Source organism: Hemitrygon akajei, chromosome 2 (genome assembly GCF_048418815.1).
Source record: "Hemitrygon akajei chromosome 2, sHemAka1.3, whole genome shotgun sequence".
Classification (NCBI taxonomy): domain Eukaryota; kingdom Metazoa; phylum Chordata; class Chondrichthyes; order Myliobatiformes; family Dasyatidae; genus Hemitrygon; species Hemitrygon akajei.
The window spans coordinates 150,330,001-150,357,345 of NC_133125.1; the positions used below are offsets into that span (position 1 = coordinate 150,330,001).

At 43.5% G+C, this 27,345-nt stretch overlaps 1 protein-coding gene across 1 annotated transcript; it reads right to left on the reverse strand.

Moving 5' to 3' along the window:
- Positions 1-3,519: 3,519 nt before the first annotated feature.
- LOC140716781 (major histocompatibility complex class I-related gene protein-like) lies at positions 3,520-22,205 on the reverse strand. The gene is made up of 6 exons (XM_073029677.1): positions 21,986-22,205; positions 16,499-16,747; positions 13,857-14,105; positions 6,165-6,440; positions 3,762-3,874; positions 3,520-3,679 (listed from the first exon to the last, which is right to left on the reverse strand). Exons 1-5 carry the CDS (start codon positions 22,077-22,079, stop codon positions 3,798-3,800), a joined length of 945 nt encoding a protein of 314 aa, XP_072885778.1. The 5' UTR covers positions 22,080-22,205; the 3' UTR covers positions 3,520-3,679; positions 3,762-3,797.
- Between the last annotated feature and the right edge of the window lie 5,140 nt (positions 22,206-27,345).

The window sequence follows — 27,345 nt, forward strand, 5'->3', positions numbered from 1 at the left end:
GGCATTAACCATGATGGACTAGGCTGCATCCACTTTTTTTTGCAGGATATTCCATTCAAGGGTATTAGTGTTTCCATAATAACTCTCTACCATCCATCTATAAATGTTTATCAAGATCTTATATTTCATGCCGAATCTTCACAAAATTAAGGAAGTAGAAGCACTGCTGTGCCTTCTTCATAATGGCACTTATGGCAGGTCATCTGAAATGATAACACCAAGCAATTTAAAGTCACTAAACCTCTCCAGCTCTTTTCCCCCGATGAGGACTGGCTCATAGACCTCTTGTTTCTTCCTTCTGAAGTCGATAATCAGCCCTGTGATCATGCTGACATTGAGTAAGAAGTTGTTGTTGTGGCACCACTGCCAGATTTTCAATCTGCCTGCTATATGCTGATTCATCACCACCTTTAATTCGGCCAACAAGTGTGTCATCATCAAACTTACATATGGCATTGGAGCTGTGCATAGCCTCACAGCCAAAAGTATAAAGCAAGTACAGCAGGGTGCTAAGCACATAGCCTTGTGGTGTTTCTGTGCTGATGGACATGTTGCTGCCAACCTAAACTGACTGGTGATAACATGCGAGGACATTGAGGATCCAATTGCACACAGAGATATTAAGGCCAAGGTCCTGAAGCTTATTGATTACTTTGGAGGGAGTGATATTATTAAATGCCTAGCTGTACAGTAGTCTATAAAGAGTATTGTGATGTATGCATCTTTGCTGTCCTGATGTTCCAGGGTTGAGTGAAGAGCCAATGAAATGGCACCTGTTGTGATTATATGCAAATTGGAATGGATCCAAGTGGCTTCTAAGGCATGATTGATATGTTTCATCACTAACCTCTCAAAATACATCATCACAGTGGATGTAAGTGCTACAGGATGATGGTCATTGAGGTAGGTTACCACATTCTTCTTTGGCACTGGTGTGATTGAAGCCTGCTTGAAGCAGATGGGTACCTCAGACTGCTGAAGTGAGAGGTTAAAGCTTTAAGTGAACACACCAGCGACATGATCACCAAAAATATTCAGTACTTGGCCTGGTACCTCATCGGGGCCGGATGCATTTTTGTGGGTTCACCTTCCTGATGAATGCTCTCACAGCACATCTTTGACTCACTCCACATGCGCTTCTCAGGAATGGAATTCATTCATGATCTGTGTGTTATCTTTGTCGTGAAGCCATGCAACATAGGAGGAGCAATAGTATGGAAAGCAGCATTTTCTGTGCTGAGTCATCAATGTACAGATAGAGGGAAACACCCGGAGTGCTGCACTGCTGGGCTCAGTTCTAAGAATGCTACTTGCGGAGGCCAATGTTGAGGGAGTGTTGCATTGTCAGCTGGTAATATTACCCTGTCAGAGGGCAGGACTGAGGAAACATTGTACGATTTGAAAGAGTAATACTAAGCAAGTGCTCCAATGTAACAGGACATTCCAAGGAAGCACTGTAATAGCAGAGGTGTGCACTGAGACAGTTAAAGGGAGATACTGAGAGACTGTGCTACTGTAAAGATTAATTTTAAGGAAGCAGTCAAAGAGAAATATTGAGGGAGAACTGTTCTGTTGAGAGACAGTGCAAAGGGAAAACTGTGCAACTGGAGGGGTTGTGCCAGTCTCCATTGTTGTAACTAAGGTTCTGATTCACATGAAGAAGTGGATTATCTGAAGAAGGGCCATTGCTGAGGGGCTGCTATAGTGTCAAAGGTGCAATGCTTGGAGCATTGTGCCCCTGGAGAGACACACTGTCAGAGCTGAGGGAGCAGTGCATGTTTAGAGAATCAGTCATGGGAATATGTTGCAGTATCACATGTTTGCATCCTTACGGGGGTTGTGCTGATCATGGAATATAATTTAATTATTGTGTTCATTTCTGGCCACTTCATTATAGGAAGGATGCAGAAGCTTTAGACAATAGACAGTAGGTGCAGGAGTAGGCCATTCGGCCCTTCTGGCCAGCACCACCATTCACTGTGATCATGGCTGATCATACACAATCAGTACCCCGTTCCTGCCCTCTCCCCATATCCCTTGACCCTGCTATCTATAAGAGCTCTATCTAACTCTCAAAGGGTGAGTGGAGAGGGTGCAGTGGAGATTTACCAGGATGCTGCCTGGATTAGTGAGTATGTCTTATAAGGATAGGTTCAGTGAGCTAGGGATTTTCTCTTTGGAGCAAAGGAGGATGAGAGGTGACTTGATAGAGATGTACAGGATGATAAAAGGCATAAGAAGAATAGGTTTAGTGGATAGCCAGAGTTTTTCCCATGGTGGAAATGGCTAATCTGAGGGAGAACAATTTCAAGATGATTAGAAGAGAGAAGTGACTATAGTGGGATGTCAGAGGTAAGTATTTTCTTTACACAGAGAATGGTGCATTTAATATTTGACATTTCTAGTCTGTGGAAAAAACTGACTATCCCATCTCTGCGTGTCTCTCAGGATTATATAGATCTCTACCAGGTCTGCCCTCAACCTCCAATGCTCCAGAGAAAACAACATGAGTTTGCCCAACTATACAACAGGGAAAGTAACCATGTTTATTCCATTATGTAATCCTCATATTTTGTAGTCACTCATTCTCCAAATTGCCAAAAAATTCCAGAGTTTCTGCTCATATTATAAACTAAATGTTGGACACTGCCAATCTCCCATGAAGAAAAGAATTACTCTTGGGTGTCCAGTGTTCAAAACAAGCATTTGTACTTCAGAGCAATGATTTAACATTTGGCATTTGTGGTGGAATTAGGACTGGAGAGAGCAACTCAACTCAATTGGGACCTTAGACCTTACAGTTCACTGCAACACTGAAACTTAAATACTTTCTCAGATGTATGAAAAGTTAAAGCATAGCTAAACGGGAGTTCATTAAAGCAGCAGAAGATTCAGCCAAGAAGTTTCCACAGTGGATGTAACACTAAAGGTATCCTCATAGAGGGATCAGAAGTGGAGAGAATGAGCAATTTCAAGTTCCTGGGTGTCAACATCTCTGAGGACCTAGCATGGACACAACATATTGATGCAGCTATAAAGAAGCCATGACAGTGGCTATATTTCATTAGGAGGTTGAGGAGATTTTGTTGTTCTACTAAAACACTCGAAAACTACTACAAATGTACAATGGAGAGCATTCTGACTGGCTGCATCACCATCTTTTATGAGGGACTACTGCACAACTTGTAAAATTAGTCAGATCTATCAGGGGTACCAGCCTCCATAGTATCCAAAACATCTTCAAGGAGTGATTCCTTAGGAAGGCTACATCCACCACCACCCAGGACATGCCCCCTTCACACTGGAGCCATCAGGAAGGAGGTCCAGAAGCCTGAAGGCACAGCTTCTTCCCCTCTGCCAGCCAATTTCCAAATGGACATTGAACCCATGAACACTACTTCAATACTGTTTTTATTTCTGTAATTTTGCACTGCTTATGTTAACTTAATAGTCATATATATACTTTATGTACTCAGTTTTTTTCCTTGATGTTTATTTATTGTCAATTTCGTTGTACTGCTGCTGTAAAGTTAACAAATCTCATGACCTATGCCAGTAATATTAAATCTGATTCTGATTCTGACTAAGCTTGCTGAGGTGTGCGGTCACTCATCACAAAACCTGTTTGAGGCTCCACCCTGTGGTCAGAACTGTGGTTGAGTTAGAGCCAAATGCTCACCTGCAAAGGAGAAAAGAGAAGGGATTGAATGTACAGTATAATACTGTAGCAGGTTTAACAAGCCATCTGTATGTTTACCCACCTCCAGTGATGCCTTGGTTCTCTCCTTGCTGCACCTCTACATCACTCCAAAGATTATCACAAACACAGTCATCAGCCCCAATATGGGATGTGCACCATGGGGCTCACCAACACCTGTCCACCAAGTAAAGATCGGTAAATTTATAAATGATTTTATTATTGTCACCAGTTACCAGGTACAGTGGAAATACTTGTTTTGCATTCTGTCCATACAGATCATTACATCAGGATATTAATTTTGTACAAGGGAAAACAATAACAGAACGTAGAGGAATGTATTACTTTTACAGAGGATGTGTGGTGCTGGCTGGCAATAAGAAGCAAGACCATTAAAAGTTAAACTGTGAGGTCAGATGCCCATCTTACTATGTTTGGAGCGATTCAGTTTTCTCACAGGAGCAAGACAGACATATTCATTGATCATAGTAGTACATGTTTTCAGGCTTTTGTATCATTTTCCTGATGGGAGCTGGGAGAAGCGGGGGGTGGGGAGGTGTGGGGCGGAGGGTAATCCTGGGTGGGTGGTATCTTATATATTGGATGATAGGAGAATGGAAGGTGTTTTGAGGAAGGAAGGTAATGTCATTCGGATGGAAAGGATGGAGAGGAGATTCACAAGGATGATGCCAGGAATGGAATGCTTGAGATACAAGGAGAGACAGGGTAGGCAGGGACTATTTTCCCTGGAGTGTAGGAGGCTGAGTTATACAGAGAGGTATATAAAATTTTGAGGGCCATAGAGAGAGTGCACAATAATTTTTCAGGGCTCCTAGTGGTATAGGTTTAAGTTAAGAGAGAAAAGATGTAACAGGAACAAGAGGGGCAACATTTACACCCATAGGGTGGTCATTTTATGGGTGCCAGAAGAAGTGGTTGAGGCAGATAAGTTAACATCTTTTAAAAGATACATCCACATGTAGATGGATCTAAAGAGTTTAGGGAGATATGGGCCAGGATATATGGGACTTCCTTGAACAGGAATCTTGATTGACAAAGGTGTGCTGGGCTGAAGGATCTGTTTCTCTACTGCAGAATTCTACAAATCTATGACAATCAAACACTCAACAGCCAGGCAGTGACCACTTGACAGTCAGGTCTTCCCCACAGTCCCAATTGTTTCTTAGTTGTTTTTTCTGTTGAGTTCCTATTGTATTTCTTTGACCAGCAGCTCAACAGCTTCTGTAACAGCTGGTGAGCAGAAGGAACAGATTTAATTCAAGTGGTAAAAGAGCATAGTAAATAATAACTTCCAAATTGGAAATGGGATATGTTCTTGGAATTAAGAAATTTTCAATGGTGTGTGAGAAGGAGTGGGGCTACTTGAACAATTCTTTCAAAGTAGGGGATAGGGTGGTGATGATAGCCTACAGGATGCTGGATTTCATTGATCAGGGCATAGAATTCAAGAGAAGGGAACTAATGGTACAGCTTTATGGTGGAGATTCTTGATTAGGTCTTTCAAAGAGGTAAATAGGGTGGTGAAGGAAGTGTACAAGAGACCAATTATCAGTGCTTAGAATACAAGAGCATGGAAATTATGGTACAGCTTTATAAAACATTGGTGAGGCTACATTCTGAGTATTGTTTACAGTTCTGGTCACCAGAGGAGAGGTAAGATGTGATTGAATTAGACAGAGTGCAGAGGAGATTCATCAGAATGTGGCTCAGATTGAATGGGAAGAGAAAATGGATACACTGGGTTTGTTTTCCTTAGATGGGAGGAGACTGAGGGTGGACCTGATGGAGCTATACAAAATTATTAGGGTTGTAGATAGGAAACACATAGAAACTGTTGGAAGAATTTTTTAAAATATATATTAATTCTGTTTTTGCAGTATTTTAAAAACTGTTTTTATATAAATACACACTAGTTGATTTACTTGCTTATTTTATATTTATTCCTTCTATATTATCATGCATTGTATTGTTCTGCTGCTGCTAAGTTAACAAATTTCACAACACCTGCCAGTGACAATAAACCTAATTTTGATTCTGAGGAACGCTGTAGGTTTTGCTTGCTGCAGTTTATGCTTCCATTTCATGTGTTTGCTTGAACTGTAGTAAACTTTTCCCCATAGTAAAAGTGCCTATAACTCGAGGTAGGTTTAAATTGATGACCCTTAGAAGTTCATAGGGAATCTACAGATGAATGCTTTCACCAAGGGGGTGTTGGAGTTGGGAAAGGACTGCCCGAGGAGATGGTGGATGCAGAGGCCCTCATAATTTTCAAGACGTATCTAGATGAGAACTTGACTCATCAAGTTAGAGAAGGGGACGGGTTGTGCTTTTGAGAACAGAGGGTTTGCATGAATCAGGTAGGCTGAAGAGCCTCCTTCTCTGCTGCACGAGTCCATGAGCCACCACAGGCAGAATGAAGCAAATTCTGTACCGTACAATGACCTACCTCCCTTCACCACCAGTGCCTGTGTCAGGCTGCTGTGCTCGACGTGACAGGCATAGATGTTCGGGTTGTTGCCCTGCAGTTCAATGACTAGTTCCATCCAGTATGTATCATTGTAGTTTGGTAGTACAGTCACCTTGTAGCCCTCAGAAACAACCTGCCCATTCTTCAGCCACATAGCATTGATAGCACGGGGATAGAAGGGAGTGATGATGCATGAGAGACTCTCGCCTGCAGTAGCTGTTGGCCTCCTTGTCGACACCTGAGCCTCTGGAGCAACTGGGGAAGAATCAAAAATTATGTCACCATCTCAACACAGGGTGATGTTACCTTACTGTTACAGGCTGAAGTTACAGTGTTCAATGTTGGGTTTACTCTCGCATCTGTCACTGCCTCAGAACGTGATCTGTCTCACTACTACACTCACTATCTGATCTGAAATCAGCCTCCACAGCCTAAGCTCATGCAGGCGACAGACAGAGATTACGTTCATTCATCTGACAGGTCCAGATCGAGGTCACAGGCACTGTTCCCAATGAAACTGTCATACTATATCCCAAATTAAGATTATCTTCAAACTGAAAGATGGAGAATGCCCTCAGCACAGCGGTGGTGATGAGAAGGTCTCTCGCTGTCCCACACACTGCCCCAGATCGGGAGATCAGTCAATGTCTCGATTTGGGAGAGCCCTCACTCAAAGATTCGAAGTACATTAATTATCAAAGTGTGTATAAAGAATACAACACTGAGATTTATCCTCCAATGCGGCAAAGAAACAACGAGACACCAACGAACCCCTTCAAAGAAAACATCAAACACCAAACATGCAAAGAGAGAACAGATTGCACAAACAGCAAAGTGAGCTAGCAACACGTGGAATATCAAACTTCTGAGCAGGAGTATTTCTGTTCTTAGTTGTCCATTCCCCATCTGTTAGGGCATAATAGTGACAATGACACCAGGGGCAGTGTCTTGTACTGTGTACTGTGTGAGAGATGTGAGACATTCAGTGTCTTGTATAAACACATCTGCACCAGGTGTGTCAAGCTGCAGCTCCTCAGAGAATGTGTTAAGAAATTGGACCTGCAGCTCAATGACCGTAGCTTCATATGGGAGAAAGAGGAAGAGATAGATAGGAGCTGCAAGGAAGTAGTCACCCTAGGAAGAAGGAGATAGGTAAATTGGTGACTGTCAGGAAAAGGAGGGGAAATGCACAGCCAGTTCAGAAAACACCTGTGGTTATTTCCCTCAAAATAAGTGTACCACTTCAGATACTGTTGAGGGGGACAACCAACTGGGGGTCACCACAGAGTCCAGGTCTCTGGCACTGAGTCTGGTGTTGTGGCTCAGAAGAGCAAAGAGGTGAAGAAGACTGCAGTGTTGATAGGAGATTACATTGTCAGAAGAACAGAGACAAGATTCTATGGGCACGATGGAGACAGCCGGATGTTATGTTGTCTCCCAGTTGCCTGGATCATGGATGTCTCAGACCAGGTCCATTGCATTTTCAGGAGGGAGGGAGAGCAGCCAGAAATCTTGGTGCATATTGGCACCAATGACATGGGTGGAGAAGTTGAGGAGGTCCTGAAGAGAGATTTTAGGGAGCTGTGTAGAAAGCTGTAAAACAGGACCCACAGGGTAGTAATCACTGGATTTCTGCCCATGCCACACACCAGTGAGGGGAATAATAGTATGATTTGGCAGGTGTATGTGTGGCCAAGGAATTAGTGGAGACAGCAGGGGTTCTCTTCTGGGTATGACCTGTACAAAAGGTACAGGTTACACTTGAACCCAAGGGGGCCCAATATCCTTGCATGCAGGTTTGCTAGAGTTGTTCAGGAGGATTAAACTAATTTGACTGTCCCGAGCCATCAGAGGGGCAAAACGTGCACATGCCCAGCTAATCCACAGTTACTTCCAGGACAGCAGTGACACGCGGCGCATGTGGAAGGGCATCCAGGACATCACCATTTACAAGACAACATCACCTGACTGGGCGGGTGATGCCTCCCTCCCAAATGTGCTGAATAACTTCTATGCCCCATTTAAGGCAGAAGATGACATGGTGGCGAGGAAGTCCACTCCTACAAATGACCAGGTGCTGTGTCTCTCTGTGGACGACGTGAGAAGAACCCTGTGCTGATGGACCAGACAACATTCCTGGTAGAGTGCTCAGAGGATGTGCAGACCAGCTAGCAGATGTTCTCACTGACATCTTCAACATCTCCCTGAGCAGCGCCACCATTCCAATGTGCTTCAAGGCCGCCACCATCGTCCCCATGCCGAAGAAGTCTTCAGTGTTCTGCCTAAATAACTACCGTCCCGTTGCACTTACATCCATCATCATGAAGTGTTTCGAGAGGCTCGTCATGAGGCATATCAAGACCCTACTGCCCCCTCACTGGACCCCCTGCAGTTTGTGTACCGTCCCAACTGCTCAACGGATGATGCCATTGCCACCACCCTCCAGCTGGCCCTAACCCACCTGGACAAAAAAGACACAAATGTTCGGATGCTGTTCATAGACTTCAGTTCAGCATTCAACACAATCATCCCTCAGAAACTGATTGGAAAGCTGAGCCTACTGGGCCTGAACACCTCCCTCTGCAACTGGATCCTGGACTTCCTGACTGGGAGATCTCAGTCAGTCCGGATTGGGAGCAGCATGTCCAACACCATCACACTGAGCACGGGGTCTCCCCAGGGTTGCGTGCTCAGTCCACTGCTGTTCACTCTTCTGACCCACGACTGTGCTGCAACAGACAGCTCGAAACATATCATCAAGTTCGCCAATGACACCACCGTGGTGGGTCTCATCAGCAAGAACAACGAGTCAGCTTACAGAGAGGAGGTGCAGTGGTTAACAGACTGGTGCAGAGCCAACAAACTGTCTCTTAATGTGAACAAAACAAAAGAGATGGTTGTTGACTTCAGGAGGGCATGGAGCGACCACTCCCTGATGAACATCGACGGCGCCTCAGTAGAGATTGTAAAGAGCACCAAATTTCTTGGTGTTCACCTGACAGAGAATCTCACCTGGTCCCGCAACACCAGCTCCATAGCAAAGAAATCCCAGCAGTGTCTCTACTTTTTGCGAAGGCTGAGGAAACTCCATCTCCCACCCCCCATTCTCATCACATTCTACAGGGGTTGTACTGAGAGCATCCTGAGCAACTGCATCACTGCCTTGTTTGGAAATTGGACCATCTCGGATCGCAAGACCCTGCGGCGTTCAACTGAGAAGATCATTGGGTCTCTCTTCCCGCCATCACAGACATTTACACTACACGATGCATCCGCAAAGGAAACAGCATTATGAAGGACCCCATGCACCCCTCATACAATCTCTTCTCCCTCCTGCAGTCTGGGAAAAGGCTCCGAAGCATTCGGGCTCTTACAACCAGACTATATAACAGTTTCTTCCCCCAAGCTATCAGACTCCTCAATACCCGCAGCCTGGACTGACACCTTGCCCTACTGTCCTGTTTATTATTTATTGTAATGTCTGCACTGTTTTTGTGCACTTTATGCAGTCCGCTGCAGGTCTGTAGTATAGCTTTCTCTGTGCTTTTTTTATTACGTAGTTCAGTCTAGTTTTTTGTACTGTGTCATGTAAACCATGGTCCTGAAAAACGTTGTCTCATTTTTACTATGCACTGTACCAGCAGTTATGGTTGAACTGACAATAAAATTTGACTTGACTTGACTTGAAGAAGGAAAAGATGGAATATAAAAGTAAGCTAGATAATAATAAAGAGGATACAATAAGTTTCTATGGATAAAGTGTAAAAGTGAGGTGAGGTTGGATTTTGGACTGCTGTAAAGTGATGCTAGAGAAGTAGTAATTGGAGTCAATGAAATAGTGGATGAAATGAGGAAGACACTAGCAGTATGCTGGAAGCTTGAGAGTGTCAGGGAAGCAGGTGTGTGTAAAGTTGCAATTACTAGACAGATGTTTCTTGGGAAAATGAAAGGTCCTAAAGTGACCTGGACAGATGGTGTACATGCCAGGGTTCTGCAAGAGGTGGCTGAAAAGATTATGGAGGCATTAGTAATGATCTTTCAAGAATCTTTAGATTCTGGAATTGTTGCAGAAGATTGGAAAATTGCAAATATCACTCTACTCTTCAAGCAGGGAGAGACACAGAAGAAAGGAAATTATAAGCCAGTTAGTCTGACCTCAGTTGTTGGGAAGATTTTGGAGCTGATTGTTCAAGATGGGGTTTTGGGGTACTTGGAGGCAGATGATAAAGTAGGCTGTAGTCGATATAGTTTCCTCAAGGGAAGATCTGTTGGAATTATTTGAAAAAATAACAAGCTGGATTGACAAAGGAGGAGCAGTGGATGTGGTGTATTTGGATTTTCAGAAGGCCTTTGACAAGGTGTGACAGAGGTAGAACAAGGAAAGAGGTTCTACTGAGGGAATTTGAGCAACTAGGGACTAAATTAAAAAAGCAGAACAAATACAGTGGGAATCTCTGGATTACTACTGAGCCACGAGCAAATTGGCATAGGGTTTAGAAGATTAGAGTGTAAAGAGTGTGGCTGAAGGATTGGTGTGGGAGAAGTAGGTTTGAATTCATGGGAAATTGGCACCAGTATTGGAGAAGGAGGGAGCTGTACCAATGGGACATGCTCCACCTGAACTGTGATGGGACCTGGACCCTAGTGAATCACATAACCAGGGCTCTGCATAGGGATTTAAATTAAATAGTAGGGGGTGGGTTTAGTAGGGGGAAAGGGTTCAACAGATTATAGAAGCATATATAAAGTAAAAGAGAAAAGTGTTGATAAAGATAATGAAAAATCAAAGATAAAAAAGAGTGGAGTAAAGAAAAGACAAGTCCAAAAGAGAAAAAGATTACAAGATTTTAAAAGCACAATGAGTGTAGGGGTACTTTACCTGAATGCCCGTAGAATTCAAAATGAGGTCTGTGAACTTTTGACACAAATCAGTACAAAGGGGTATGATTTCATGGGAATTAAAGAATTGTGGTTGCAGGGTGGAGAGGATTGGGAAGTAAATATCCAAGGATATCAGGTAATACAGGAGGATAGGCAAGAAGGTAAGGGAGGTGGAGTAGCACTCTTAATTGAGGATCAGATCAGGGTGATAGTGAAAGATGATGTAAGATCTAATGAGCAGAATTTTGAATCCATTTGGGTAGAGTTTAGGAATAGAAAATGGAAAAAATCACTGGTGGAAGTTGTCTATCGACCACTGAATTATAACATTACAGTGGCACAGGCAATAAACAGACAAATATCTGTGGCATGTAAGAATGGAACAGCAGTTATCGTGGGGGGTTTTAACTTGCATATAGATTGGGTGAATCAAGATGATGGAGGCAGTATTAAGGATGACTCCATAGAATGCATCCATGATGGCTTTCTTGAACAGCATGTTACTAAACCTACAAGGGAACATGCTATCTTAGATCTGGTCCTGTGCAATGATCAGGTAAAATTAGTGATCTTGTAGATAGGGATCCTCTTGGAAAGAGTGATCACAGTGTGATTGAGTTTCTCATACAAATGGTGGGTGTAATAGTTTGATCGAAAACAAGTGTTTTATGTTTAAACAATAGAGACTACAATGGAATGGGGGAGGATTTGGCTTCTGTAGACTGGGAACACAGATCATATTGTGGGAGGGTTGAGAAGCAGTGGAAGACTTTCAAAGAGATTTTTCACGGTGTTCAACAAGAGTATATTTCAGTCAAAAGTGGGAAGTAAGTAATTAAGTAAGGGTGGGGAGAGCCAGCCTTGGATAACTATGAAAATGAAAGAAGGCATCAAACTAAAAGCTTGTTTGTACAAATTTGCCAAGAGTAGTGGGAAACTGGAAGATTGGGAAAACTTTAAAAAGCAACAAAAAACGACTAAGCGAGCAATAAAGGAAGGGAAGACAGATTATGAAACTAAACTAGCACAAAATATAAAAACGGATTGTAAAAGTTGTTATAATTATATAAAGCAGAAAAGGGTGGCTTAAGTGAACATAGGTCCCTTGGAGGACAAAAAGGGGAATTAATATTGGGTAATGAGGAAATGGTAGAGGCTTTAGATCTATGTTGTGTCGGTCTTCACAGTGGAGGTGGAGGACACATCTAACATGCCAAAGACAGATGTTATGGATGCGCTGGGAGATGAGAACCCTGATACAATAGCAATCACTAAAGAGGTACTGCTAAGCATACTTGTGGGCTTGAAGATAGATAAGTCCCAGGATACTGAAAGAAATGGCAGAAGTCATAGTAGAGGCTTTGGTGATAATTTACCAAAAATGGACAATAGAGTTGGGGGTAATGTATTAGCATGGATAGAGGATTGGTTGACTAATAGAAAGAAGAGAGTTGGGATACCTGGGTGTTACTCTGGTTGTCAATCAGTGGTGAGTAATGTGTTGTAGTAGTCTGTTGTTCTGGGCTTGCAACTGTTCACGATATACATTAACGATCTGGAAGAGGGGACGAGTGTAGTGTATCTAAGTTTATGTACGGTATGGAAGCATCCTGAAATTTGTCAATAAGGTCTAAGCAGGAACTCCTGACTCCTGAAAACTGCTGAATTGCATGTATTTTAAGGTATAAAAGACCATACTTGTGCTCACTTTAGCAGAGTCTTTTCATGGGCTCTCTTTGGTCATGTAATTAAATAATTGAACTGAATACTGGGGTCTGTGTCTTTATTTAATCAGTGATAGTAAATTTCTGTGACACTCAATGCAGAGGAGCATCGTTTTAAAATGGAGATCAGGAAGTATTTCTTTAGCCAGAGAGCAGTACATCTGTGGAATTCGTTGCCACAGGCAACTTGGCAGCTGCGGAGGCCACATCTTTAGGTATATTTAAAGCAGAGATTGAGAGGTTCTTTAGGGTCACGACATGAAGTGATACTGGGAGAAGGCAGGATATTGGAGCTATGAGGGATAATGGACCAGCATGATGAAATGGCGGAGCAGACTCGATGGGCCAAATGGCCCCATTCTGCTTCTATATCCTATGGTTTTATCGAGTCTAGATGTATTCAGTTTAGTTCAGTGCCTTGCTACAAGTCAAATGCAGGGTGCAGAATCAATCTTCGCTGAAGCGCCCAGTGCACACTGATACACCTCGATCAAACTGCTCATAAACAGCAATACCTGAAACACATGAACCCTAAAGTTCCCCAAAATGAGTCACAACCACGAGCCTCACCGATCAATCCCTGCACTTTCCTCCAACCACAGCTAGTAAAAAGGAGAGGAATAGCAGCCAAACACAGCAGATGGCGCCAAACACCAGCTTGGCTTCCGCCCCCGGCCTCGTCCACTTCAACCTTGCTCAACGTCTCAGTCAGAGAGAAGCAATGGAGCCAATCATGGGCTCACAGTCCTCCTCCAGGCCTGCAGGCCGTACACTCCAATGAACTCACTGTTTCAAATTAGAAGATCCCTCATTACACCAGGGTGGAAAAGCCCTAAGCATTTTGTTTTGGGAGCTCCCCCTCTTTCCCATATCAGGGGATCCCTCTGCATCTCCGATTGGGAGCTTCCTTACTGTCCAGATCAGGAGATCTATCAAATCCTTCAGTATCCTGAATCATGACAGCCCACACCATCTCGGTCTCAGAGCCCCATAATCGTCTCAGACTGAGGTCCCCTTATGTCGCTGAATTGGGAGTTCCCTCACCATCACAGAATGTTCCACTTGCCTTGCCTTTCAGATGCTTCTTTTCCAAGCTGAACAGCTCTTTGCAAGTACCGAATGCAGTAAATCTTCAATTCACGCTCTTTATTGAAATTGAGTTGGTTCATTTGAGAATTGATCAATTCTATGAGATTTTTCTCTGCGCTGATATCACAGCTGACTGCTCCAAAATCTGGGATGTTGACTTTTAGAATCACATTGACCGTATTTCCAGACTGTGTGCAGCCCAAGATTCCCTGTATGTAGCTGATGTCTGTAAAGTACCAACAGATTAATTAACATTCATGGCTGAAGCTTCCAACATTAAATCTTATATCCATCTGTATAATGGCCTGCTAAATACATAAATGCTGCAAGGGGTGATTGATAAGTTTGTGGCCTAAGGTAGAAGGAGTCAGTTTTAGAAAACCTAGCACATTTATTTTTCAACATAGTCCCCTCCTTCATTAACACACTTAGTCCAGAGGACGTGGAGCATATGGATGGTCGACCTCCAAAAAGCGTCCACAACAGGGGTGATTGATAAATTTGTGGCCTCAGGTAGAGGAAATGAGTTATACAGCTCTCATTACATGCACATGCAGTTCAACTCTTTGAGTGATTATGCAGAAAGTTTGAAGTTAATAACTCATCAGGGGTGATTGATAAGCTTGTAGCCTAATGTGGAAGAAGATGTTGAAAAATAAATGTGCTAGGTTTTCTAAAATTGACTGCTTCAACCTTAGGCCACAAACTTATCAATCACCCCTCGTATGTGACAAAGAGGTGCACAAAATAGTGGGTCACAGTGAGGAACTGTGTACAGTTAAGGCTGAGAGCATGGGGTGACAGTGTACCATATAGAACGTTTGTCACTGTGTGGCACAGATCACAGGGTCTTGAGGAATCAGTAATCAATGTGAGCAACTGTCTACATGGCAGGGTGGGAGGGGAAAGTTTAAAGAGATTCAATTTGTCATCAAAGAATGGCAACATTTTCAAACATACATTGAAAAGCATTCGGATTGGTTACATCACAGCTGGTAGGTAAACACCAAAGCCCTGAAAGACAAAAGGCTGAGGGGGTGGTGGACTCAGCCAGTCCCATCACAGGTACAGCTCTCCACATCGTTCAGGACATCTGCTGAAGGCAATGTCCCAGGAAGACAACATCCATCATCTGGAACCGCACCCTCCATATCATCCAGGACAGACCTTCTTCTTGATGCTCCCACCAGGAAGGAGAGACAGAGACCTAAGGTCCCACACCTCAGGCTCTGACAAGAGCTCCATGTTCAACAGCACCAGGTTCTTTAACCAACCAGAAAAACCTTAATGTAACCTGAGATTATATTCTTTTCTGTCTTAACCTTGCACAAATATTGTTACATTTATTTTGTTGTATATCTTTGCAAATGTGCAGGTTGTGTATATTTATTTAAAATTGACTCCATGCTAACACGTCCTGTAATACAGAATGCTGCTGCTGCAAAACGGTAATTTTATGGCATTTGTACCCTGTATATGTAAGTCTATGATCAGAAATAAACTTGAGCTTGAACATATGCAGAGTGCACAGTACAGAGATCACGTTGAAACACTGTGCATACAAAGCAGAAGGACTCTGTCAACATGTGGGACAGAGCAGGAGCTCACAGTGAGAGATTGCGCTGTACAGTCTGCGCTGAACCATGTCCACTGCAGAGTTACGGTGGAGGATTGTGAAAGCAACATGTTTGTATTCAGTGTCAATAAGCACAGAGTGTGAAACACAGCAGTTCTGGTCGCTCTGTGATGGTGAGGCTTTCGAAAAGCTGCAGAAGATGCTTACCAGATGCTGCCTGGATTAGACAGCATGTGCTATAACAAGAGATTGGACCAACTTGGGCTGTTTTCAGTCGACATCTGTATCATTTTTTCCTCAGTTGAAATGTCTAATATAAAAGGGCATGGAAAAGGGGGTATGTTCAATGCTGATGTGCAGGGTCAGTCTTTAACAGAGTGGCCCATTCCTAAATTGTGCTGCCAGGGGTGGTGGAAGTAGCAGATACAAAGAGGGTGTTCAAGAAGCCTAGGCAAGCAGGAAATAGGACAGGGACATTGTGTATGCAGAAAGGATTAGCTTAGTTTGGCATTTGATTATTAATATAATTAGTTCAGCAGAACTTTGTGGGCCAAAGGGCCTATTCCTGTACTGTAGTGTTCTATGTTCTAATGCACGGAGTCCCAGCACCGAATTAGATCTGGAAAGCGTCACTGTGGCAGGTGACTAGGTAAGCCATGGACATCGTAGTTCCAAACCATCCGAGACTGAAGCATTCCCAAGTCTGGAGTTGGGGAGTAAGTTTAGGATTGGGGTTAGAGCCAGGGCAAATCCTGTGTGGACAGTGGGTTTGATTTTCACTGTTTCTCTGAAGAGGTCAGTGGGGAATGAGGACTGGATAATCAGTTTACATTTAAGGGTCAGAACTTACCCAGATGATTAGGATGGAATTCTTCTAATTGGAGTTAAGGAAGGTAGAGAGCAGAATGTAGGTTTGAGAGATTTGAAAAGGTGAAGGACTTTAAACTTGATACAACAAAATCGGATCCAATAGAAGATCAAGATATTGACAATATGCAAGTCACTATGATACTCAAGGGGCAGTGGAGATCAAAGACACTCACTAATGTGTGGGGTGATTGGCATCAGACACGTTGAGAGGAGCCCATGAAGGCTGTCGGTGATTTCTTTCTGTTCTTTCTGGTAGTCAGTCGATAAGCCATCTGCGATCCACTGATGCTTGATTTCTACTTCACGGAGGGTACTGTCATAGTAGTCAATCTGCAAGTCATCCAACATCCCAATCCTGAAGAAGGCTGGCAGTTCAGTAATGTTGATGGATTGGAAGTAGAAATACATCAAGCCGTGTGAGCCTGAGTAAAAGGAGAGAGAGAGAAAGAGAGAGAGGGAAGTGTTAGGAAACAACAAAGGATGCTCATAATTTCTAAGGCACAACTCAGGAGTTTGATAACATACTCACCACTTGAATGGATTAATACACATCCAAGCAGACATCCTACTGGATCAGGCAGCACACCCCCCTCCCCCCCCCACTTTATTAGCTCCCCAAACATGAGCAACAAACACTACTAAAACATTCCTCACTGCTCTGACTGTATACAAAATCCTAAGCAGGTACTCACTGAAGCCAATCCAACAGAACAACCCAACCCCCAGCACAAAGGAGGTCAAGGGCAGTAGGCAAACAGGAGCCCCAACTCCACTATAGGGTTGCTTCTAATGCAAAGGCAAACATACTGGAATATGTGTCCGCCATGATAGAGAGGAAGCCAAGGGTTCAAGGGGAAGCAAAAGAAATTTCCGGGACACCAGTGTAGAAATTCTCATCATCACAGCAAAGGTGACAGAGAAAGAGGACAGAAAATTCATCGTGGAGTCCCACAAGAGGCAGAGTGGGAGGATTAAAAGTAAAGATAGTTGTGTGAGTCTGTAGGTTGAAACAGACATTTGTGAGCGCAGTGAGGGTAGGAAAGACTTAGCTATGCCCTGTATGAAGAGGAGAACAGGCTAGGAATTGGGAGTAAGGAAAATGACAATTTCCAGTTCTGTGTGAGTGTAGGGAGCAGCACCAATACAGTGATCAATGTAAAATGAAAGGAGCTGAGTGAGGGAGCCCAAATGGGATTGAACCTTAGCAGTCATTTCAAGAGGACTTGAATATAAAAGCAAAGGTGTAATGTTCGACTTCATAAAGCACTGGTGAGGCCTCATGTGGAGTATTGTGAGCAGTTCTGGGCCCCTTATCTTAGGAAGGATGTGCTGAAACTGGAGAGGGTTCAAAGAAGGTTCATGAAAATGGTTCTAGGATTGAAAGGTTTGTCACCTAAAGAGCATTTGATGGTTCTAGGCCTGTATTCACTAGAATTCAGAAGAATGAGGTTGGACCTAATTGAAACCTGTCAAATGGTGAAAGCCTTTTATAGAGTGAATGTAGAGAGGATGTTTTCTATGGTGGGAGAGTCTAAGACGAAAGGACACAGTCTCAGAATAGAGGGTTGTCCTTTTAGAGCAGAGATGAGGAGAAACTTTTTTAGCCAGAGAATCTGTGGGATCCTTTGCCACAGGCAACTTAGCAGCAGTGGAGGCCAAGCCATTATGTATATTTAAGGCAGAGTTGATAGATTCTTAATTGGTCAGGACATGAAGGGATATAGGGAGAAGGCAACAGATTGGAGCTGAGAGTAAAATTGGATGTAATGGACTTGACGAAATAGCAGAGCAGACTTGATGGACCAAATGGCCTATTCTGTTCCTATATCTTATGGTCTTATGGTACAAGACTGTCCCAGGTATCCAAGTGCAGAAGAGATTTTCCCAATGCTCCCTGGATTAGAGGACATATGAATTGAATTGAATTAAATTGAATTGACTTTATTACTTACATCCTTCATATACAAGAGGAGTAAAAATCTTTATGTCTCCGTTCAAATGTGCAATGTACAATTATAGAAATTTATAATAAATATTATGTAGAACAGCATAGTTAATATAACATAGAAATACAGTGTCTCTGCATGAACTAAGCAGTTTGATGGTCTGGTGGAAGAAGCTGTCCCGGAGCCTGTTGATTCTGGCTCTCATGCTGCGGTATCATTTCCCAGATGATAGCAGCTGGAACAGTTTGTGGTTCAGGTGAGTCGGGTCTCCAATGATCTTTTGGACCCATTTTACACACCTGTCCTTCTAAATATCCTGAATAGTGGGAAGATCACATCTACAGATGTGCTGGGCTGTCCGCACCACTCTCTGCAGAGTCCTGTGATTAAAGGAGGTACAGTTCCCGTACCAGGCAGTGATGCAGCCAGTCAGGATGCTCTCAATCGTGCCCCTATAGAAAGTTTCAGCCCGTTGAGACTTTTCTACATTCCATCATGGCTGAATCCAAAACCCATTCAACCCCATACACCTGTATTCTTGTCATATCTGACCATCAGGAAATGATCAACTTCCGCCTTAAATATATGCACGAACTTGAGAGTCTGTGGTAGAGCATTCCACAGATTTAAAGCTCTCTGGCTATATACATTAAAAAAATTCCTCCTTACCTCTGTTCTAAATGGCTACCCCTCAAATCTGATGCTGTGCCATCTAGTTCTGGATACTCTCACCGTAGGAAACATTCTCTCCACATCCACCCCAACAAGTCCTTTCAACATTCAGTAGGTTTTAATGAGATCACCCCACATTTTTCTAAACTCCAGTGAGGACCTAGGCAAGCTCCTCTCTCATGTCTCTGTAATTCCCTTTAATCCATTGTGATACTGATATATGTGAGTTATGCTTCTCCCTCTCAAATTGCAGTATGAATTCAATCATATTTTGATCACTGACTCCTAAGGAATCCTTTATGTTTAGCTCCCTAATAAGATCTGTGTTTTTGCAGCGTACTTGTAGATGTGAACTTCCCACTATTGAGGACGTTTACAAAGACAGGTGTGTAAAAAGGGCCCAAAGGATCATTAGGAAATTGAGGTACACCAACCACAAAATGTTCCAGCTGCTACCATCTGGAAAATGATACCACAACATAAAAGCCAGCCCCAAGGGGGACAGCTTCTTCCACTAGGCCATCAGACTGCTTAATTCATGCCTACACAACTGAATTTCTATGTTATATTGACTATCTTGTTGTACATTCTATTTATTATAAATTACTATGAATTACACATTGTACATTTAGATAGAGATGTAACGTAAAGATTATGAAGGATGTAATTAATAAAGTCAATTCAATTCAATTCAATACACATCACCCAATCTGTGATAGCCTTTCCCTGAGTAGGCTCAAGCACAAGCATTCTCTGACCCTATGTCATCCTTTTCTAAAGATGTAATTCCAACTCTTACCAACAGAGCCACAGCACTGCCTATGCCTTTTTGCCTGTCCTTTCGATACAAGTTATATCCCTTGACGTTAAGCTCCCAACTTCGTCCTTTTTTCAGCCATAGCTCTGTGATCCCCACAATGTCATTGAGACCAATCTCTAATTGTGCCACGAGTTCATCCACCTTATTCCAAATACAGCACCTTCAGTGCTGCGTTCTTCACCCTTTTGAATTTTGCCTCTGTGGTACAATTTAACCCTTTGCTCTGTCTGTATTTGTACCCAATCATTGTCTTGTCCTTTTTACATTCATGTTACACCAATCATCTTCTTGTAAACCTGCTGGCTCATCGTCAGCTCTATCGTCCTGGTTTCCATCCCCCTGCCATGTTCATTTCAACCACTCCCAACAGCTCTAGTAAATTTGGCTGCAAGACTATTGGTTCCCCTTGGATTCAAGTGCAACGTGCCCTTTTTCTGCAGGTCTCACCTGCCGCAGAAGAGGGTTCAATTATCCAGAAATCTGAATCCCTCTCCCCTGCTCCAATTCTACAGTCATACATTTACCTGCCACCTCATTCTATTCCTATCCTCACTGTCACGTGGAACAGGCAGTAATCCTGAGATTACTCCTCTTGTGGACCTGCTCCTCAGCTTCCTTCCTAACTCCCTATATTCTTTTTTCAGGACCTCATCCCTTTTCCTTCCTATATCATTGATACCAATATGTAGCATGGCTTCTCTCTACTCACCATCCCTTTTCAGGATATTGTGGACGCATCCAGACACATCTCGGACACTGGCACCTGGGAGCCAAACTACCATCTGTGTTTCCCTTTTGCATCTACAGAATTGCCTATTACTGCTTTCATCCTCTTCCGTTGCCAACCCTTCTGAGCCACAGGGCCAGACTCAGTGCCAGAGGCACAAGCACTGTTGCTTCCCCATGTACTGTTGCAGCTGGGCATCTCTGATAGTGTTTTATTTGCTCTGATGTCTCAATCTGCAGATATTTTTGTTCATTGACTTGCATAAACTTTGCGTATTGTCATTCTGTGTGTTCCCTGAATATGCCTGCTTGTAATGCTGTTGCAAGCAAGATTTTCATTTTATCTATATCTAACCATTCTTATGCATATGGCAATAAATTTGACTGAACGTGACCTAAAATCTCCCTGAACATCCTAAATTCCCTGCTACCTAAGGTAACAGAAACTGAGCAATATTGTTCTTTGTGATTTATTGCTCCTATTTCTTCTGCTTCCTTTTTCATCGTATTTTCTGTAAGCAGCCAGTGCAGGCACAGAAATCTCCCATAATCTGCCATGTGTAAACATACTGACCAACCGCCCCAACACCAGAGCTTTGATGAACTCGCCACTCATGTCCAGTGCCAATTGCCTCCACTTCCCGTTGCATCATTCGCCATGAGAGGTGTTAACCTGGCGATTCACTTGAGAGGGGCCTTTTACAAAACCTCCCAGAAGTCCTTGTACATAACATGCATCCATGTTCTCCCAGTCTATGACCACAGCAATCATCAAAACTTAGAGCCAACTCTTGATGCATTTTGAAAATAGAAAGAAACGTTCTGACAATAGTCAACAGGCCAGGCAGTATCTGGGGGAAAGAGGAACTGTTAATGTCTCAAGTTAAAGACGGAAAGCTCCGTCGTTCCGATAGCATGCAAGGACAGAGAAATAGAACTAATGTTTAAGGGCCAAGATGGAAACTTGCAATAGTTCGGGTAGCATCTGTTGAGATACAAACAATAAATGTTTCAGATTCGGGAGCCTGAGTCAAAACTTGGAACAAGAGAAATCAAGTTAGTTTTTGTTAGCAGAGAAGTCATTCACACATAAGGCACAGAAAGAGGCCACTCGGACCGCTATGTGGGTGCAGACCCTTGAGGAATGGGTAGAACAGGGGTATTTCTCTGGTATTGTGAAACAGACTGATATACCGTGGAAGTTAAGGGATAGTTAAACTCATATTAATTACTTTAATGTGATGCCTCTGTTAAGATTGTGGGACTTTCCTCTTTGGGAACTGATGACAATTCCTATCCACCGTGAAACATATTCAAGGATCATTTTGCCCCGAGTTTATCGACTCCAGAAATGTCGCAAGAGTGAAATGAGAACACAGGAGTGCGATGAGTTCGTCTTCCCGTCTAATAGAGCAACCGCCAGGAACTCCTAAAGATTTAAAGGTGAGTTTCCCGACGCAACCCCCGACCATCGCCGTCACATACCCTCGCCTCACCTGTCTGGCTTCCCGCGACAGAGCAGAGAGAGAACGCGGTGACAAGGAGCGATACCGGTCCGGTCCAACTCTCCATTGCGACTTCTACTCGCATCGACTGAAACCTGATCGTTAGTCAGTGAAGTGCCGAGGGTGGAGTTAGATTCACAGACGCGGCTTTGGGTAAACAGGGTTATCTACAGGTGCAGCCAGTAACTGAAAATCCTTCTAGAGAAATGGACTGTGGGCGCAGCGGAGAGTCGACTGATCGTGGGAGGGAGCGGAGCCAAACCACTTCCAGTAGTGTTGCATCAAATCCGACGAGCGGAGATTTCAGGAACCTCCCAATAGCCCGAGGGAAGCTGCTCAGCACAAACCTTCACCAGTCACTGGGTAAAACAAAACTTCTAGAGGAACTCGGCGGGCCAGGCGGCAGATGTGAAGGGAAATGCAGGTGTCGACACAAAATACCCACTGTCCATAACCAGCCACAGCTGCGGCCAGACCCGTTGATTCATAGTCAGACTTCATGATTCAGGACTGGATGGGGAATGATCATAGAATAGGGTTCTTCAGCCACTGGACAGGGAGTGGGCAGGTTCTCTGAGAGAGCCCCTCAATTATTGTAATAGAGCTCCCCACCCCACCCCACCCCCTCCCCCCACCCCAGGGTCTCAGAAGATTGTCAACAGTCTCCCACACCATCACCGACCTTATTAACTCTGGGGATCTCCCATCCACTGCCACCAACCTCATATTTCCCGCACCCCGTACAATCCGTAACTGCCCAAGATCCACAACCCTGCCTGTCCAGTTAGACCGATTCTTTCTGCTGGTTCCTGCTCCACTGAACGTATATCTGCATACCTCTGCTCAGTTTTATCCCCACACCCGCCCCCGTTCAGTTCCGTCCCATCTACATCCTTGACACTTCACACCCTCCTGATCTTTTCAATGATGTCAAGTTCACTGGACCTGATCATCATATTTTCACTATGGATGTCCAACCCTATACACCTCCACATCCAACTAGGATGTTCTCAAAGCTCTCCGTTTCTTTCTGGACAGCATACCCCACCAGTTCCCCTCCATCACCACTCTCCACCTAGTGAAACTGTTCCTCACTCTCAATAACTTCTTCTTTGGCTCCTCCCTTCAAGCAAATGGTTTTTTATGGGAACTTGTATGGCCCTCAGGTATGCCTACATTTTTGTTGGCTATGTGGAATAGTCTATGTTCTAACACTACACTGGTTGGTGCTGTTTCCTACACCCATGTGGAGCTTGTCAGCTTCATCAACTTTGCCTCCAGTTTCCATCCTCAAATTTATTTGGTCCATTCCTGACACCTCCCTCCACTTTCTCGATCTCACTGACTCTATCTCTAGAGACAGCTTAGCTATTGATGTCTTTTATAAACCCACTGACCCTCACATCGATCTGGACTATACCTCTTCCCAACCTGTTACTTGAAAAAATGCCACCCCCTTCTCTCAATTCCTCCTTCTCCACCGCATCTGCTCTCAGGATGAAGCTTTTCATTCTAGAGCTAAAGGAATGTCCTCCTTCTTCAAAGAAAGGGGCTTCCCTTCCTCCACCATCAAAGCTGCCCTCTGCTGCATCTCTTCTATTTCACACTCCTCTGCCCTCACCCCATCCTCCCACCACCCCAACCAAGGTTCCTCTTCTCCTCAGCTACCACCTCACCTGCCTCTGCGTTCAGCACATAATTCTCCATAACTTCTGCCATCTCCAACAGAATCCCATGACCAAACACATTTTCCCTCCCCACAACCTCCCACCACACTTTCTGCAGGAATCGCTTCCTACATGACTCCCTTGTCCATATGTTCTTCCTCACTGATTTCCCTCCTGACATTTATCCTTGCCAGCAGAACAAGTGTTACAGCTGCCCCTACACCTCCTCCCTCACTACCATTCAGAGCCCCAAACAGTCCTTCCAAGTGAGGCGACATTTCACTTATGAGTCTGTTGGGTTTATCTACTGTATCCAGTGCTCCAGGTGTGTGGCCTCCTGTATATTGGTGAGACCTGACATAGATTGGGAGACTGCTTCGCAAGCACTGACAATCTCTTCACAAGAAGAAGCAGCAACCCCCAGTGGGCACCCATTTTAATTCTACTTCCCATTCACATTCTGACATGCCAAGCCATGGCCTCCTCTATTGCCGTGATGTATTCCGTCTGGGTAGCCTCCAACCTGATGTAATGAACATTGATTTTTCCAACTTCATTGATGTAATGCCCCACCTCCCCTCTCCTTCACCATTCCCCATCCCCATCCCCATTTCCCTTTCTCATCTTATCACTTTACCTGCCCAACACCTCCCTCTGGTGCTCCTTCGCTTCACCTCCTTCCATGGCCTTCTGTCTTCCCGTTTTTTAGCCCTTTATCTCTTTCACCATTTGAACCGCTTGCTCTTTACTTCACACCTCCCTCTCTCCCGGTTTCACCTATCACCTACGACCTTGTACTTCCTCCTCTCCAAGCCCCCATAGAACCATAAAACACTACAGCACAAAAATCCGGCCATTTGACCCTTCTAGTATGTGCTGAAACTTTATTCCGCTTGTTCCATTGACCTGCATCCAGTCCATAACCCTCCAGACCTCTACCGTCCAAGTACCTATCCAACTTATTCTTAAAACTTAAGAGTGAGCCTGCATTTACCATGTCAGATGGCAGCTCGTTCCACAATTCTACCACTCTCTGAGTGAAGAAATTCTCCCTAATGTTCCCCCTAAACCTTTCCCCTTTCACCCTGAAGCCATGTCCTGTCGTATTGATCTCTCCTAACCTAAGTGGAAAGAGACTGTTCACATTTACTCTGTCTATACCCCTCATAATTTTGTAAACCTCTATCAATTCTTCCCTCATTCTTCTACATTCCAAGGAATAAAGTCCTAACCTGTTCAATCTTTCACTGTTACTCAACTCCTGAAGACCCCAGCAACATCCTCATAAATCTCTGCACTCTTTCAATCTTACTGATATCCTTCCTATAGTTCGGTGACCAGAACTGTACACAATACTCCAAATTTGGCCTCACCAATGTTTTATACAACCTCCCCATAACACCCCAACTCCGAAACTCAATACTTCGATTTATGAATGCCAGGATGCCAAAAGCTATCTTTACAACCCTGTCTACCTGTGATGCCACTTTCAGGGAATTATGTATCTGACCTCCCAGATCTCTTTGTTTCTTCACACTCCTCAGTGCCCGACCATTTCTGTGTATGTCCTACCTTGATTTGTCCTTCCAAAATGCAGCACCTCACACTTGTCTGCATTAAAATCCATATGCCATTTTCTGGCCCATTTTTCCAGTTGGTCCAGATCCCTCTGCAAGCTTTGAAAGCCTTTCTCGCTGTCCACAACGCCTCCAGTCCTAGTGTCATCAGTAACTTTGTTGATCCAATTTGCCATATTATTATCTAGATCATTGATATAGACAACAAACAACAAAGGTCCTAGCACAGATCCTTGAGGCACAAGGTACAGGCCTCCAGTCTGATAAGCAATCATCCACTATCAATCTCTGTCTTCTCCCACACAGCCAATTTCGAATCAAGTTCCAACCTCTCCAAGGATACCAAGTGTCTGAATCTTCTGAACTAACCTCCCATGTGGGACCTTATCAAAGGCCTTACTAAAGTCCATGTGGACAACATCCACAGCGTTTCCTTTGTCTGCTTTCTTGGTAACTTCCTTGAAAAACTCTACAAGATTCGTTAAACATGATGTACCATGCATGAAGCCATGCTGACTATCCTTAATCAGCCCTTGGCTGTCCAAATACTTCTATACCCGATCTCTCAGAACACCTTCCAATATTTTACCTACTACTGATGCCAGGCTCACTGGTCCGTAATTACCTGGTTTACTTTTGGAGCCCTTTTTAAACAACGGAACAACATGAGCTACCCTCCAATCCTCCTGCACCATACCCATGGCTAAGGACATTTTAAATATTTCTGCCAAGGCCCCTGCAATTTCTACACTAGTCTCCCTCAAGGTCCAAGGAAATATGTCAGGCACGGGGATTTATCTACCTTTGTTCACTGTAAGGCAGTAAGCACCTCCTCCTCCTTAATCTCTATATGTTCCAAGACACTGCTGCTTGTTTCCCTTCCTTCCATATATGCTATGCCAGTTTCCTGAGTAAATCCTGATGCAAAAGATTTGTTTAAGATCTCTCCCATCTCGTGAGGCTCCACAAAAAGATGACCACTTTGATCTTCTATGGGACCAATTTTGTCCCTTACTATCTTTTCACTCTTAATATACTTGTAGAAACCCTTCGGGTTTACCTTCACATTATCTGCCAAAGCAACCTCATGTCTTCTTTTTGCCTTCCTGATTTCCTTCTTCTGTATTTTCTATACTCTTCAAGAACCTCATTTGTTCCTTGTTGCCTATACCTGCTATACACCTCTCTTTTTTTTCTTAACCAGATCGCCAAATTCCCTGGAAAACCAAGGTTCCCTCTGCTTGTTAACTTTGCCTTTAATCCTGGCATGAACATGCATACTCTACACTCTCAAAATTTCACCCTTGAATGCTTTCTACATTCTGAACAAATCCTTGCCGGAAAACATCTTATCCCAATCCACTCTTCCGAGATCCTTTCTCATTTTCTCAAAATTGTCCTCCAATTTAGAAACGTAACTCGAGGACCAGATCTATCCTTATCCATAATTAACTTGAAACTAATGACATTATTATCACTGGACCCAAACTGTTCGCCTACACAATCTTCTGTCACCCCACATTCTTACTTTGACTTCTTATCTCTTTTTTTTCCAGTCCTGATGAAGGGTCTCTATCTGAAACTTAGACTGATTACTCTTTTCCATAGATGTTACCTGACCTGCTGAGTTCCTCCAGCAATTTGTGTGCATGGCAACAATCGTAATAATTTTATCAAATATAATAGAACTCTAAACATTCACTGTGACTCTGTGAATAAAAATACATTGTATGTTTTATTCTTGTAAATATTTTTATTATGCATAAAAGTTTATTCTGATATTAAAAAACATAAAACAGACCTTTCTGTGCAACCATGATGCCCATGTTCATTCCATTTGCCAGTGTTTAGCCCATAACTTTCCAAACCATGTACCTGTTTTTTAAAAGCTGTTTCTTTGCCTATCTCAAACAATTTCTTTGGCAGTTCAGTTTATATACAAAGAATACTCTGTTTAAAAATAAGAGTTACCCTGACTTTCAACAGCATTTTGATTTCTGCTCCATATTCCAGCATCTGCACTCTCTTGTGCCTCCATCTGCCCAGCACCTCTTTCTGTACCTCCCTCCATCTGCTCTGTTGTTCCTGGAAACACAAGGACTGCACT